Raw genomic sequence first — 13,801 nt, 5'->3', positions numbered from 1 at the left:
CTAATATAAATCACACAGGAACAATCCAAGCCTGACCTAAATCCTGACATAACAGAAACCCTGTCCATCCCCGCAGGGTTTGGGTTAGACATTACTCCATTCATGTATCCCATTCTTCCTTCTGGCTTCCTTTTGGGAAATTCTGTTGCCACTTAAAGACCCATATGAACTGGGAGGGGATGGGCGGGGGTATGGAGGGGAAGGGGAGGCACATGTACATATGCCCGAAACCACTTCACAAGTGCCCTGGGGCCCAACTGCTACCAACGTGGTGCTTTACTGCCCAATAAAACCTGGCCTAACGGCTAATTACTGATTAACCGATCTATGGACAATTTTATAGCTGAATTAAAACAAGTGACTGTTCTTTTTACAGGGAGCTGGAGAGGGGGGAGAAGGGGAGTGTGTGTGTATGTGTGTTACAGCAGGATTTCCTTCTAGAAAGCTCCCTGACATGGATGGGGATTGTTCAATCAAGAGGACATAAGAACCGATTTGCTCTGGGCCCAGAAAATGGCTGTTCGCTATTTGGATCCTCCATAGGGCCAAAGCCCCAGGATTATTTAAGCCCAAAGATTCCCTCCTGGAAAATCGGCGTGTGCACGAACATAAATAGCAAGTATCCATAATGAAGTTATTTCAGATATTACAGTCAGAGAGGGAGAGGGAGTCCTTGGGGAAAGAGTTTGCTGTGGATCTAGCTGTGCTCCTTGGCCACTGAGGTTTAGACAAACCATTAGTTATAATTGGTATCAATTACTGTATCCAGAGAGAGACATACGATACTTGTGTTATAGTGTTGATAACATTGTGCTGTGATTTGAATAACTGACTGGTAGATAAGCAAATACTGAGAATTAATATAAACTATGATAAACAAAATGAACATGCTGAATTAGGACGTTCAAGGTGATACACACTGTTTCAATCAGGGTGGGGCGAGAACTTAGGGTACTGTTGTTTTTTAGACAAGGGTGAAGGCGGGTTGAGGGGGGGGCGTTACCTCATGAAAATGGCAGGCGCACTGTCCCTGCAGGAACTCTTTGTAGCGGCCCATGGTGACGCTGAATGTGTCTATGACCTCATACCCATGGTGCTTTGCGGCGGTGATGATGTTGCTGTTCTCTCTGTATAGCTCCTGTACTCCTCTCTGGGCAAGTTAAAGTAAGACAGCAAAGAAGTAATCGCATATCGTAGCCATAACATTTTTGTACAGTTCTCTGAGGCCCCTATTGCAACACATCTGAAGTATAACTTAACTTTGAATTGAATGAGTTGTATTGCTGTTGAACAGGTGCCATTGCTGATGTTGGACCAGTCAGCATGTTGGAAGCCATGGACTATTAGCCAATAATGTTTTAGATAAATACACACAGCACGGGCAAAGGGCTATCCACCAGGTGACTAAGCAGTGCCTTTTAAAAAATTTAACAGATAAGCAGTAAAATTAACAGCGTGGAAAAATTATTTGAGTGAAGAGAGAAGCTGAGGGGGAAAGAGAGAGAGAAGAAGAGAGAGAAGAAGAGAGAGAGGAAGAACGAGAGAGAGAGTGAGAAAGAGAGAGATTTAGAGAGAGAACCAGAGCAGTCAAACAGAGAAAAGAGTTGTGGAGGAGACACCAAGAGTGAAACTGAATGCCCACAAAGAGGAGGATGGACCTACCAGTGAGAGAGAGCGGATGCCGTCCACAGGGAGATGGAAGCCCATGCCCAGAGACTTCACCACCACCATGATATCCTGTAGCCCTTCCCTGGAGGAGAGAGGTGGGTAATGAGGTCTATTCTTGGCCAGTGAATAGATTTAATTGAGCAGTTGCTAATTCCTGAACGGCGTCAGGAAGGGCGTTTGCCACAGAGTGTATGCAACAGTGGGCTTACCTCCCCAGCACTTCTCTCATGATCCTCAGGTGGTTGGTGTTGAGCCACTGGACACCTCCTGCCACCAGCACAGTCTGACGGGAGTTCTCCAGGGGTCGTGATCTTCGGGGGGGATCAAAGGTCAAAAAGACATCAGCTCGGCAGTAGGACTATATCTATTGAACAGGCATAGGCACACATGCTGACAACGTGCTTCTGCTTTCTCACACACACACACACACACACACACACACACACACACACACACACACACACACACACACACACACACACACACACACACACACACACACACACACACACACACACACACACACACACACACACACACACACACACACACACACACACACACACACACACACACAAAACCTGGAATGTAGTGATTTTAGGGGCAAGAGAGAGTCGTGGATGGGAGACCTGCTGTGTTAAATTACTCTTAAACGCATCCCCCGGCCCTTTGATCACAGCAACTGATTAAGGCTTCCTCTCCATATGGGGGGACAGGGCTTCAAGTGTCTATGGGAGCTAAGAGCCAAAATGGCTTCTGCATAGATATGGCTTCTTGATGCCAATCTAACAGCTGATGAGTAGACTGCAGTGATTACAGGACATACTGTAGTGCATCAGGGGCACTAACGCCAACCCTCACCCATCGACCCACCCAGACTCCCCCTCTCCTTCACCTCAGTATGAGCTGCTCCAGGGCCCTCTGGAAGGTGGGTCTGTGGCTCTGCTCCAGCCAGAACTGGGGGTAGTAGGAGTAGGAGACGTGTGTGTGTCCCTGATTGACGTTGCGATAGATCAGGCTGTCGTGGGCCTTGCCCCAGTCCTCCAGACTAGAGTTGACCCGCTCCATCAGGAAGTACATCATCCCCCGGTTAGTGGAGTCACCTATGAACATTACCTGAGTGACAAGAATAATGGTTTTGACTTGAAAGGATCGAGAACACCTGGGTTGTATTCATTAGTGCACACCGTATAAAAACGCACCAAATTGTTTTGGAGCAGAGAACGAAAATTGAAATTTCTTATTGGAGAAGTTCATTTAGGCCCTCCCTGTTTCAGCCCATTTCTTTGGTTTGCTGCCTAATGAATATGGCCCAGTTTTCATTGAATTTTGCACTTCAAAATGATTTCACTGTAGTTGACTGGCATGTACTTAAATAATATAACGGCTGACCTTTATAACTGCAACATTGCCAAAATGTGAACACATGAAAGGCAAATCCCACTAGACACACACTCGTTGAATCAGCGCTGTTTCCACGTCATTTCAATGTTGAATTGACATCTGTGCCCAGTGGGATGCTTCTAGTACGACAAATCCACATAACACAATATGACAAATCAAAAGTGATATGACAGTGTCCAAGTCCAGTTTCCAGCTAAGCCAATCAGAGTGTGTGAAAGAGCCTTTTCAAACACAGAACAGAGCCAAAACAGATGGACTGTAGTTCAGAGTGAGAGGTGGCCAACATCTCATCTTTGTGAAAAGCTTCTGATTGTTCAAATCTGTTGATGAGAAAATGGGGAAGTCCAGAGAAACGTAACAAACACGACATCTGGAGCAAACTGATGTAACTCGTACCTCATGCATCACTATTGATACAGATCCATATTAAAGTAAGGGGTAGACTGGGTAGGGTATGTGAGGACAGGAAGTTGAGAGGCTTTATTAGAATTAGCTGCAATGTCCAACTTTAATCACACGTTCACACTGACCTCTGACCTGGAAGTAACTGGCAACTGTTTCACAAACCACTAGCCACATTCACCAGAGACAGCTAAACCACTATCCACATTCCCTAGAGAGATTTGACTAAGCCTATAGAAATCCCTAGGACTGTAAATGCCTACTGTGGCTCTAAGGCATTGATATTCAAAGTAGGGGTCGCAAACTGCAGTGGGCCAAAATGTAAGTTTTTTTAGGAACAAAAATTTAAAGTACAGATTATTGTATGGGGCAATACACAAACATAGATCATTTGAAAGATACCATTTTATTGCGTAAATGTTTCAAACACAGAACAGAGCCAAAACAGATGGACTATAGTTTAGAGTGAGAAGTGTCCAACATCTCATCTTTGTGAAAGCTTCTTTTGGTTTCTTTCCATTTTGATAAAATAAGAACATGCAATGAATTGAAGGTTATTTGTTGATGTAAAAATCTAAATTGACTGATTTTAAGGTTGTGTCATTAGATTTGGGGTGGGATTGCAAATAAATTCTTGAGAAAAAATGTGGTCCCCCAGAAATTCTGGCGAACAAAATGGGGTCTCCTCTGAAAAACTTTGAATACCACTCCTCTAAGGTGTATACCTATTATACCTGATATATTTCCTGGGTTGATTTAACGGCTTTACGTCCCTGAGGGCCGCTCCGTACTGTGACACCAGTGCAGCGAACTACATGCCCCCTCATTAGCATTGCTGGAGTATATGAGCCAAAGGCTAAGACTTTAGTTTATACATTATACTGCTTCTCAGCTCTGCCAACCCCTGCTGGGTTTACAGACCTATTCATACAGCGTCACATAAACCCCACTCTCTCACCTCAGAGGCATCATACCATAGCCTACCTCATCTACCCTCACCACCTGGCTTCAATGAGACGGAGAGAGGGAGAGAGAAAAAGAAAACAGAGATGTTTGAGGGATGGCTCAGCCCTCAAATGAACTCACGAGGGAAACATGCTAGACACTGCCTGTCTTGTTATCCTTACATGATCATCTCTGCTCCATCTTTAGACCAGATGCATGCTGGTTAGCGTAGTCTTAACACACATCGGCCCACACCTTTCTCACACCCAGTGCTGACCAAGCATACGCTGAAGTGCCTGACCAATACAGCTGGCTTCCATATCATTCTGTTATCCCATGTGCAATATCTCACACACATAGAAATAGTGTGTGTGTGTGTGTGTGTGTGCACGTGCGCAAGTCTTATGCATGTGGAAAATATTAGCACTCTCACTGAACCTGTCGGCGCTGCTGTCTGTCTGGATCCATGTGTCGTCTTTTATGACTCAGCTGGAAGGCCTTGTTAGCGCCTAGTTAGCACCCAGTTAGGGCCCACTGCTAACCTACTCCAACTACCTCCCACTTTTGCGGAACAAGCTCATTTCTAATCTGTACTGTTAGTAGATTGTGGGACAGTAACCTGAGCAGAGAGCTAGCTAGGAACATGAGAGCAGTGCCTGAACTCAGGTCATGGACTTTGGACATACACTGCTTGTCAAAACATCTCATTCCAAAATCATGGGTATTAATATGGACTTGGTCCCCCTATAACAGCGTCCACTCTTCTGGGAAGGTTTTCCACTAGATGTTGGAACATTGCTGCGGGAACTCGCTTCCATTCAGCCACGAGAGCATTAGTGAGGTTGGGCACTGATGTTTGGCGATTACGCCTGGCTCGCAGTCGGCGTTCCAATTCATTCCAAAGGTGTTCGATGGGGTTAAGGTCAGGGTTCTGTGCAGGCCAGTCAAGTTCTTTGACACTGATTCGGACAAACCATTCTGTATGAACCTAGTTTTGTGCATGGGGGCATTGTCATGCTGAAACTTCTCCAAACTGTTGCCACAATGTTGGAATCACAGAATGGTCTAAAATGTCATCGTACGCTGTAGCGAGAACAGAGAACAAGTTTTCACTGCTCCAGAGTCGAATGGCGGCGAGCTTTACACCACTCCAGTCGACGCTTGACGTTGCGCATGGTGATCTTAGACTTAAGCCATGGAGTGTTGTACTTTTGTGCATGTTGAGTATGTGATTGTGTCTCAGTGTAAACAAGGTATGACATGATTGTTATTTTTGTATAAAATCTATTTTTGGACTTAGCTGTGGTTAATTTGCAGAATATAAATAATTATAATTATGTTCCGGCCCCACGACCATCCACTTCGACAAAAATCATCCCACTGATGAATTTAGTTGCCTTCCCCTGCATTAGGGCTTACCTTCCTATACATCATGCAGTCCTGCAGCTGAGGGAGGTCCAGCAAGGGGTGGTAACAGCCCTCGGGTTGCCAGGCAACCTCTCTCCAGTCACAGGTCCGGTTGTCGGCACAGCTGAGACAAGGAACCACCCAACGACCTGGGGAGAGAAAAACAGAGGGAGGGAAAGAAATGGAGAGAGAAGAAGGACAGGCAATCAGACAACCAGAAGTGAATAAAGTGGTAAATTGTTCCTGCTCCAAAAAACATTTTTATTAATAAATATAGATACTTCCGTGAACAAAACATAGACAGATTTCTCACCCGCAAAGCTTCACATTGTGCAAGTTATAATTCTCCACACACACTTCACATTGTGCAAGTTATAATTCTCCACACACACTTCACATTGTGCAAGTTATAATTCTCCACACACACTTCACATTGTGCAAGTTATAATTCTCCACAAACACTTCACATTGTGCAAGTTATAATCCTCCACACACACTTCACATTGTGCAAGTTATAATCCTCCACACACACTTCACATTGCTCTCCCTGCTGACATTTATTATCTGCCCTGCAGGGTAGGATATTGGGTTTTAATAGCTGAGTTTAACCTCTGACCCTTTGCACTTAAATCAAATGTTGGCCACTTAAATGAGCCTTGTACAGATACACACAGAGGAAGGTTTCATATGGACATCTGGGCACGTGTGCAATACATTTCAAAGCGATGAGAATTATTTCTAAGTAGAACATTTCTGAGGAGTGATTTTTTTTTACAGTAATTCATAAAGCCTTTCAGCTATGTATGAAATGTTATCTATGAAAACAATGTGAAGTGATATCTTTAGGGAGGAAACAGACCTGGTACATCCCCGGAGGTGCAGGGCCGCTTTGGGGAATGGGGCTCGCCTGGAGAGAGTGGCCCAGGAAGGGGCTCCAAACCACAGGGCTGATCTGGTTGCACCACCAGGCCACAGTCCTGCGTAGACACAGGGAGAAATATATTAGATTTTGAGGGATGGTCCATCATACTGGGAGGCTGAGGGAACTTTATCATGTTGAGTTCATGTTGTAAACTAGTATTCAGTAGTATTGTTCAAGTATCTATTCAGTGCTATTGGTGCAGTATCCATTCAGTGCTATTGGTGCAGTATCCATTCAGTGCTATTGTTCTACTATCCATTCAGTGCTATTGGTGTAGTATCCACTCAGTGCTATTGTTCTAGTATTCATTCAGTGCTTTTGTTCTAGTATTCATTCAGTGCTATTGTTCTAGTATCCATTCAGTGCTATTGTTCTAGCATCCATTCAGTGCTATTGTTCTAGTATCCATTCAGTGCCATTGTTCTAGTATTCATTCAGTGCTATTGTTCTAGTATTCATTCAGTGCTATTGTTCTAGTATCCATTCAGTGCTATTGTTCTAGTATCCATTCAGTGCTATTGTTCAAGTTGTTGTCACGATGAAATACAGTAATGCAAATGGCAGGTTGGGGTAGATTTATGACCATATGAATTTATTTAACAATTCAACTCATCTGACCATTTCTACAACCATGTAGGTGATGGAAATGTCCATTGTCAAAGGCTTTCATAGCTGTAGTTGTGTACTGATAGGAATGATCATGTTTTCCCCTCTCTGTTTGAGTCATGAGAGGCAGTTACTGTGGTCACTGACCACTGACTCATTACCTATGTGTTCATTTTTATTTGATTTAACCCTTATTTGACCAGGTAATGGTAATGACCTTTCTGCCATTCCCCCGCCCACCGTGTTTCCATCTCTCTTTTGGGCCCTCTCTATTCTCACAATCATTCACTTCTTTACTCATCTCATTTCCCTCCATCTCCCTCTCACCCTTCTTTGTCTCTTCTCTTCGGTATCAGGAGCTTGGCGGTGGGTGCCGTGTCCCACTCTTTGAGGTTGGTGGTGGTGGGGGGTCAAATGGTTGGAGGTGAGCGGTCAGAGGTCAGACAAACCTAACCAGATGAATGACAGCGGCTGGGAAGCTACGTATCCCAGGGGCCCCGTGGGAGCCGACCGACCGTCTAGTACTGAGTACAGAGAAACCGCCAGGCACGTCCCCTTACCATCGGGCTTGCGGCGCGACTGAACCTCACACACACAAACATAGATGCTCTTCACACACACACACGCACACACCTAGATACACGTACACTTTCCTTTTCAAGCGGGCCATGAAGGAACTGAACCTCACACACACACCCACCCACACACACACCCAACCTCCCCCCTCCCTCTGAGGGTCTTCAGTTCACACGTCCACACCACATTCCCCACGGCTCCGGCGCAGCTCTCAACAAAGTGCCACAAGACAACTTAACAGGGATTTTCTTGTTCGTACCTGTGCACAGTGTACACGCCACAAACACAGAGGCCCTGGGGTCTGAGGGAGCCGCCTGGGGCCACGGCCCAAACGCCGTTATGGAGGAAACTAACTGCAGCTGCCTTTCATCCTTCCCTCCATCCCTCTTCTTAAAACGGACCGGAGAGTCTCGCTGCCACGTAAAAAAGATCTGTATATACAGTATACAGTATATATATATATATATATAGAGAGAGAGAGAGCGAGAGAGAGAGCGAGAGAGAGAGAGCTCAATCGCAGGCCAAGATCATCTCTATTTTTCTCTCTGCCCTTTCTCCATCTTTTCCCTCTCTTTCTCTCAACCTCCCTCTTCTTTTACAGTGGCAGGTACGCACATATACCAGCGTTTTATCTGTCAAGTTCTCTTCCCCCTCCTTAAATTGAATTATAGAACAGGGAGCAATAATAGCATCCCCCTGACATCAGCCCTCAGTGAAAACCTCTGATTCATAGACCATCAATTCTCAGCCAGGCTCCCCAATAGGACTCTCCTAACAACACATTTGGTTAATAAATTGCTGAAAACCAAGAGATGGTTTGAGGCCACCTAGGGACTAGAGAGCAGTACTTCAGAGGAGAATGTAGTGTGCGTGCGTGCGTGCATGTGTGTGTGTGTGTGTGTGTGTGTGCGTGTGCGTGCGTGTGGGGTGACTTGGTTATAAGGTTCTGAGTTCAACACTACCGTAATCTGCATTGATCAAAGAGCTATGCTAACCAACCTCGAAAAAGGGAGTGCTAATCCCCGACACACACACACACACACACACATACACACACAGCTAATCCGACCGTGATCTCCATTAGATCATAGCTGCTTGTCTCTGTGCCAAGAGGCCTTGTTAAGACACAACTACCTGCTTTTGTTGGAGCAGACACAAAGCCTGGTCAATCTACCAATCAGACTCCAATCCTCCAGGACCAAACGGACCCTACTCATTAGAGAAGCCAGCTTAGTAGGGAGACCAGGAGCCTCCGTTCACCTCAAGTAGGGGTTGAGATCGAAAACAAAAAGTTAATTGGGGGAAAAAGGAATAACACACTAAATAATACATATTTGGGGGTATAATAAATATTTGGGGAATTCTATGTCTCAAAAGGGTATCAAGTAGTAGCACAAGGGAAACACACCCAGGCATAGGAGTGTACAAACACCCACTCCTCTGAAGATAGGCTCAGTCTAATCCTGCCTGAATAAAACAATACAACTATATAAAACAATAAAGCTATTGGAGATCTCTTTCACCTCAGTCTTCATGCCGGGTCTCCCAGGGGTTGTTGGCTGCTGTTGAGACGACAGGCCAATCCCTAGAAAGACTGCCGAAATACACTGTAAGTTCTGACTACAAGGCAACAGAGTTCTAGAGTTCCTTCAGGGCAGTTCTACTGTGAAGCGTTGGATTCCTCTCCTCAGAAAGTCAATTTCATGGTTACAGGAGAGCCGCTGATTCCCAAAGAACACAGTGGAAATAAAATAACTGAACATTCAAAAATGTCAAACCAGTAAAAGTGTTGTAAATATCGTCATCAAAATACAATCAAAATACCACCCCCTTTTTAGCAAGAGAACTTGAGCAAAATAACTCTTAGGATTTACGTTTGATTGACCAGTAAGGATCTTCAGAGTAAATTAAATACAGTGTTTATTTGGTCTAGGGCACTGCATCGCAGTACTAGCTGTGCCACCAGAGACTCTGGGTTCGCACCCAGGCTCTGTCGCCCCTACTGTCCGTGGGGCGACGCAAAATTGGCCTAGCGTCGTCCGGGTTAGGGAGGGCTTGGCCAGTAGGGATATCCTTGTGTCATCGCGCACTAGCGACTCCTGTGGCGGGCCGGGCGCAGTGCATGCTAACCAGGTCGCCAGGTGCACGGTGTTTCCTCCGACACATTGGTGCGGCTGGCTTCCGGGTTGGATGCACGCTGTGTTAAGAAGCAGAGTGGCTTGGTTGGGTTGTGTTTCGGAGGTCGCATGGCTTTCGACCGTCTCTCCCGAGCCCGTACGGGAGTTGTAGCGATGAGACAAGATAGTAGCTACTAACAATTGGATACCAAGAAATTGGGGAGAAAAAGGGGTAAAAAAAATAAAATAATAAAATAAAATACAGTATTTATAATAATGAGAGAGACATCCGAGGTAACAGTTCATTTATAACCTATAACCAGACATCTTAAAGCTGGAATCCAAAAGAAGTTACTGCAAACAACCAGCAGTGACCCTGTTTCCCCCTAATGGGTGATGAGGCGCCCAGTGACCCTGTTACCCCCTAATGGGTGGTGAGGCGGCCAGTGACCCTTGTTCCCCCTAATGGGTGGTGAGGCGGCCAGTGACCCTGTTTCCCCCTAATGGGTGATGAGGCGCCCAGTGACCCTGGTTCCCCCTAATGGGTGGTGAGGCGGCCAGTGACCCTGGTTCCCCCTAATGGGTGATGAGGTGGCCAGTGACACTGTTTCCCCCTAATGGGTGATGAGGCGCCCAGTGACCCTGTTTCCCCCTAATGGGTGGTAAGGCGGCCAGTGACCTTGGTTCCCCCTAATGGGTGGTGAGGTGGCCAGTGACCCTGGTTCCCCCTAATGGGTGGTGAGGTGGCCAGTGACCCTGGTTCCCCCTAATGGGTGGTGAGGTGGCCAGTGACCCTGGTTCCCCCTAATGGGTGGTGAGGTGGCCAGTGACCCTGGTTCCCCATAATGGGTGGTGAGGTGGTCAGTGACCCTGGTTCCCCCTAATGGGTGGTGAGGTGGCCAGTGACCCTGGTTCCCCCTAATGGGTGGTGAGGTGGCCAGTGACCCTGGTTCCCCCTAATGGGTGGTGAGGTGGTCAGTGACCCTGGTTCCCCCTAATGGGTGGTGAGGTGGCCAGTGACCCTGGTTCCCCCTAATGGGTGGTGAGGTGGCCAGTGACCCTGGTTCCCCCTAATGCGGATTCCATCTGTAGCCCTTCATACTCATACCCATATACAGGTTGAAAATGGCAGATTTGGGCACTGAGAAGTGCCTAAATTGGAACATTGTGGCTGTACATGACGTCAGACCTCAGGCTCAGTCCTGCACAGCTCTGTATGGGTTTTGACTGACAGCCATTCTGAACTTGAGCACCTCGTGTGATAAGACGTTGCACCTGTCCCTCCTGCTAATTGGGCAACTTTTTCAAATATTTTGTTGTCTGAGTGAGGGAAATGCTGTAAGATAAGAGGACTCATTGTATTTTGAAAGACGTTGAGGATTATAATAAATAACGATTTGATGTCATACAAGCAAGCCAAACACCTGTGAGTCTAAATGTGCTCTTCACATTTCCATGTCATAAAACTCATGTCGATGTACCAAATCATGTGATTGTAATGACAGGGAAAATTGCTGTGGGACATGCCAGAGAAAAATCCAGACTCTAAACATCAAAGTCGAGCATATAAAAATGCACACACACACACACACACACACACACACACACACACACACACACACACACACACACACACACACACACACACACACACACACACACACACACACACACACACACACACACACTCTGCAGTATAACAGTCTTTCAGAATGGATGTGGTTAGCCATCAGATAAGAGATCCTTATTACACACAGAGGAAATGACAGCTCTAACGCTCAGACGTCTACCAAGAACCACAGAGGAGCCGTCGGAACATGATACACACACACATATTTATATTTATTACCACACACACATCCTTATCAATCAGTGACCCGCTAACCCAAATGCGCACGCACGCACGTGCAAGCACACACACACACACACACACACACACACACACACACACACACACACACACACACACACACACACACACACACACACACACACACACACACACACACACACACACACACACACACACACACACACACAGAGAGTTCTCCTCTCATGTAAAACCTGTACAATGCATTACACTGGAATGTATGAACAAGCGTATACAACAAAATCATTCTAAACACATGAAGACCTATTGGTAGGATGTCCTTTGATGGCACTATGAAGTACATGAGACAGAGTGCCAAGTCAAAAGGGGAAAGAAACCCAGCCAGATCCCAGAGGAAGCAATGGTCAGCCAATCTGGAATGGTCTACCACACAGCGATATCCACACTGCCAAATGTTCAATCACTTGCAACTCATAACGACTTTTCCCAGCGTCTCAGCGCAGCCAGTGTAAGATATGTACACAGATTCCTAGAAGTACAATCACAATTGCGCAAGAATGTTGCGGATTTAAATTCAGGAAATTTCAAGGGGGATAAAAAACGGTTTCAATTCCAAACTGTTTCAAATTCCATGCCTTCTGTTTCTATGGGAAAACAATGACTTCCTCAACTAGGTTGTTAATCTATATCAATTCCAAACTCTCAGCCTGAAAGCTCTCTGCTCATACAGGAAATCTGAACCATCAGAGCCACCATATGGCCATCAGGAGACTTTACTACCAATCACATAAATGAATACATCTTCTAATAATGATTGTGTGGTCATGTAAAGTAAATTCTAACAAGTACATTTTAACCATACAGTCCTTCCTCCACATCCACAACAACAACCATGATGTAACCTGGCAACAGAGTGACCTCGGGAAACAACAGGCTGAGAGGACCAGTCCCTATGACTGTGTAAAGATCATCAGAGCATGAGTAGCTAAAGTTAACATGAGCGTTAGCCGCAAGCACTGGCCCGTACTAAGTGAAAGGGAGCCATGCGAGCGCTGTTGACCGAGCTCTGAGGACCAAAACTGGAGAATCTGGGAAACCAAGAGTCCAGGACTGAGTCATCCCAACCCAGAGGTTCAACAAGGGTTTGTTTGTGTCAGGTATTAAACATCATCTGGTATTGTACTGCTTTTCAGGGACTCAGATCTGGCCAATGGAATGTTAGGTGGTCCAGTTCTTATGGGCAGCCCATTGCAATCTTTGTTGTGGTTAGGAGCGTGCAGAAGAAAGACACAGAGAGACGAAGAGAGGAACAAAGAGACATAGAAATCGAGGTGGAGAGACAGGAATAAAGACAGAGAGAAAGAGGGTTGACGTGAGAGAGAGAAGTCTTGGTAAGTCTTAGTGAGCCAGTCAGTCAGTAGTAGGCAGCCCAAACTCAGAGAAGGACATTCAAATCGGTGCGTTATAATGGCGGGAGAACCAAATGAACAGTGACTGGTGTGGATAGTGTGGATAATGGTACAGTTATTTCAACATGCAACCATAATTGGGCTGCCCCTACCACAAACGAGAGACGAAGGGTCATGATTAGGAGTCCCATAGGGCGGCCCGGGGTAGGCCGTCATTGTAAATAAGAATTTGTTCTTAACTGACTTGCCAAGTTAAAGGTTAAATAAAAAAATAGATTAAAAAAAAATTACTTAAATGAAACCCCTGATTGGGAGCGAGTGTAGAGCTGCATTTACTAGATCATACACCCCCTTTCTCTTAAACAGAGTCCGCTACTAATGCCAGAAGCCGGATAAAGTCCCAACCACATCTGTAAAGGTTTAACAGCAGTAGGATTCTATGTTTTGAGTGATGATTATTTCCCATAAGGTTGAGTTACTACACTGATTGAGTGGTGATTAAAGGTGGAAACAG

At 45.7% G+C, this 13,801-nt stretch overlaps 1 protein-coding gene across 2 annotated transcripts in view; it reads right to left on the bottom strand.

The window, feature by feature from the left end:
* Nucleotides 1–13,801, bottom strand: part of LOC109864584 (cadherin-like and PC-esterase domain-containing protein 1) — a 67,683-nt gene that overhangs the window by 487 nt on the left and 53,395 nt on the right. For both annotated transcript variants that reach the window (XM_031798013.1, XM_031798015.1), the window contains exons 15-20: nucleotides 6,686–6,803; nucleotides 5,839–5,975; nucleotides 2,564–2,784; nucleotides 1,878–1,979; nucleotides 1,663–1,750; nucleotides 1,004–1,150 (exon numbers count right to left, since the gene is read on the bottom strand). In XM_031798013.1, coding sequence (XP_031653873.1) covers nucleotides 1,004–1,150; nucleotides 1,663–1,750; nucleotides 1,878–1,979; nucleotides 2,564–2,784; nucleotides 5,839–5,975; nucleotides 6,686–6,803 — 813 coding nt within the window. The remainder of the gene's footprint in view (nucleotides 1–1,003; nucleotides 1,151–1,662; nucleotides 1,751–1,877; nucleotides 1,980–2,563; nucleotides 2,785–5,838; nucleotides 5,976–6,685; nucleotides 6,804–13,801) is intronic.

This window comes from Oncorhynchus kisutch, linkage group LG19, assembly GCF_002021735.2.
Source record: "Oncorhynchus kisutch isolate 150728-3 linkage group LG19, Okis_V2, whole genome shotgun sequence".
NCBI lineage: Eukaryota > Metazoa > Chordata > Actinopteri > Salmoniformes > Salmonidae > Oncorhynchus > Oncorhynchus kisutch.
This window is presented reverse-complemented; position numbering and strand designations above follow the sequence as displayed.